The sequence below is a fragment of the Propithecus coquereli genome, unplaced genomic scaffold (assembly GCF_000956105.1).
Source record: "Propithecus coquereli isolate 6110/MARCELLA unplaced genomic scaffold, Pcoq_1.0 Scaffold306, whole genome shotgun sequence".
Classification (NCBI taxonomy): domain Eukaryota; kingdom Metazoa; phylum Chordata; class Mammalia; order Primates; family Indriidae; genus Propithecus; species Propithecus coquereli.
Genome location: NW_012148686.1, coordinates 1,747,709 through 1,750,219, shown reverse-complemented (window position 1 = coordinate 1,750,219; position 2,511 = coordinate 1,747,709). Strand labels below are relative to the sequence as shown.

General features: G+C 38.2%; 1 protein-coding gene across 1 annotated transcript in view; it reads right to left on the bottom strand.

Annotated features, from left to right (window-relative positions):
* MIPEP (mitochondrial intermediate peptidase) overlaps positions 1-2,511 on the bottom strand; it is a 156,178-nt gene that overhangs the window by 131,179 nt on the left and 22,488 nt on the right. The window contains exon 4 of the mRNA XM_012649873.1: positions 2,159-2,222. Coding sequence (XP_012505327.1) covers positions 2,159-2,222 — 64 coding nt within the window. The remainder of the gene's footprint in view (positions 1-2,158; positions 2,223-2,511) is intronic.

Here is a 2,511-nt window from a genome sequence, read left to right as displayed (position 1 = left end):
AGTTCTATTAATTTTAACCTTTTAAATTATATTCATTTGTGATCTTAAAGTAAAAATTTAAATATGAAATAAACTGGAAAGAATATAGGCTTTATGATTTGTAGATTAGGTTAGTAGATTTATTTTATGATCTGTCTTTTTAAAAAAGTAACGTGTCTTCCTTATATCCTGTCCTAGTGGAGCACCTGTGAGAACAGCCATGGAAGTTACAAGAGAGAGGAATTTAGCAGGACTACTTGAGTTGGTTACATCTTTAATGTTGATGGTTCCTTGGGGAGGTGCTTGCTGGGAAAGAGCAGCTATACTGTAAGAACACATGTTAGATAAAAGCAGCAATGTTTATGCTGGTGAAACTGAACATACACCATTTGTCAGCAAAGTTTTGAAAGTATATAAAACAATAAAACCATTAATATATTCTCTGTTAGCAACCTTCCTTCTGAAGATACCAAACTTGATTACTGTTAGCTAGCATTATTATGATTCAACATACGTTCATTCAATATTACATTGAGTCAAAAACTGGTAATGCATTAAAAACCATGATCCATGCTCTTGGTCTTTGATAAGACTATAATTATTATAATAAGCGATGCAATAACAGCATCATTCATAAAAGGCAGTTAAAGATAAATGCCATATGAGTGAAATAAGTAGAATGTGAGTTCAGATGAATGCAAAATTCCACCTGGGGGGACTGATAAAAGCTTCCCAGACCACAACGTGGCCCAAAGTTAAAGGATTCCTGGGATTTCAGCCAGGCAGAGCTGGTGAGCAGCACAGGCAGTGCAGGCTCTGGAGTCTGTCTGGCTTACAAAATTATCTGCCACAATCTCTAGGTGCCTCAGTTTCTTTCCCCATAAAACAGGACTCACAGTAGTACCAACCTCAAAGGTGTTGTGAAGACTTGAAAAACATATGCTTTAAAATAGCAAATGCTCAGTTGATGGAATTACAATGAGTGTTAGGAAGACAAAGGCCTTTAGGACAGCCCAGGTATTGGTGATAAGGATCAAGGTGACTTGTTTTGGGGATGCAGATACACACAGGTCTAAAGGAACAATCCAAGGACTTGGTCACTAATTAAGATATGAGAACACTGGGAAGGGAAAAAATACAACCTGACTCCAGAATTTTATTTTACAGAGAGGTATTAATGAAGAACTAACTGGTTTGGAGAGGCGCAAATTGGTCACTTCAGGCAATGCGAGTTTACAGTAGAGCCCATCAGCCTCACAGGCTGCTGGGAAGGCACATCCCAGCTCAAAGTCAGACCAGGAATCACGTGCTGAGCCATGAAAGCCATGTGTGAGTGGCTCCAGCATCACCCAAACCCAGCACTAATCTAAATGATAATATACATTATATGTGATACGTATCCCCAAGACCTTGCTTTCTACTTTCCAAGATATTGTGATAAACTAATTGCTGTTCATAGGTAAGTGGCTTAATTATACTATATTTATTAGGAAAAACATCTATCTTTAAAACAAAAATGCATAACTGTAACAGTCTAGCCTGTAGGTGGCTCAGGGAGATACCATGGGGCAGGCTGGTCTTTCATGGGTGTCAAATCCCCCCCACAACCTCCATTCTTCCAACCCTGAGGCTTGATACCTAGAATGCCACATGCTAGAAAGAGCAGTGGCTAGCTTTAGAACGACAGGAACGTGAACAAATCATTTGTCCTGGTTTCCACATCTGTAAACCGAGGGGCCGCACGAGGTATAAGGCCATGCATCCCAGCATAAACCTGTACTCACTACCGTAAGAACAAAAGTGTATGGCTCTGTCAAGGACATGTATGATATAACAAATACACTCATGTAAAGGTCTTAATGATAGTGCCTGTACTCCCATCTTCGGTGACATCAGCTTTCCTAGTCAGTCTTTCCTGAGATGGCCCATCTCATCGTAATTCCATGACATCTAAAACACCAAAACTGTCTTATCTTTCTTAATCTGAATTATCATGGGGTGGTAGGCCAACTTCCAAAGAGCACTACATTCAAACACAGCCTAAAGAAGAATTTCATGACAGATAAAAGACCTGAGCATTTTTATAATATTCAAGCAATATATACAAGGACCGTAGCAACAAAGATACCAACTAAATGTCAGTAAAATAGGAAGAGTCAAAAAAAGAAGAAAGATTTACCTTTTCTTTGTCTAGATGGATGCCACTGATTTCAAAATCAAACATAAACAGTTCAGCCACTCGCCTATAAATAATATGAGCCCAGGTTATAACATATAACAAAAATCAATTTTGTTTTTAAATAAATCAGCCCCTTTGAACCTTATTGCCAAAAGTTGTTTCAACACACACACATACACAATTTGTTTGTTTGTTTTAAACAAGGCACTTACTACCCTAGAAGTCAGGCAAAACATCTAGCTGACAACTATGGTTAGCTTTTCATGTAAGAGCTTATTCTTTATTCAGAGAGTACAAACCTGTGAAAGCCACTATAATAATTGCTTATTTATTTCAACTGCATCCAAATCCCA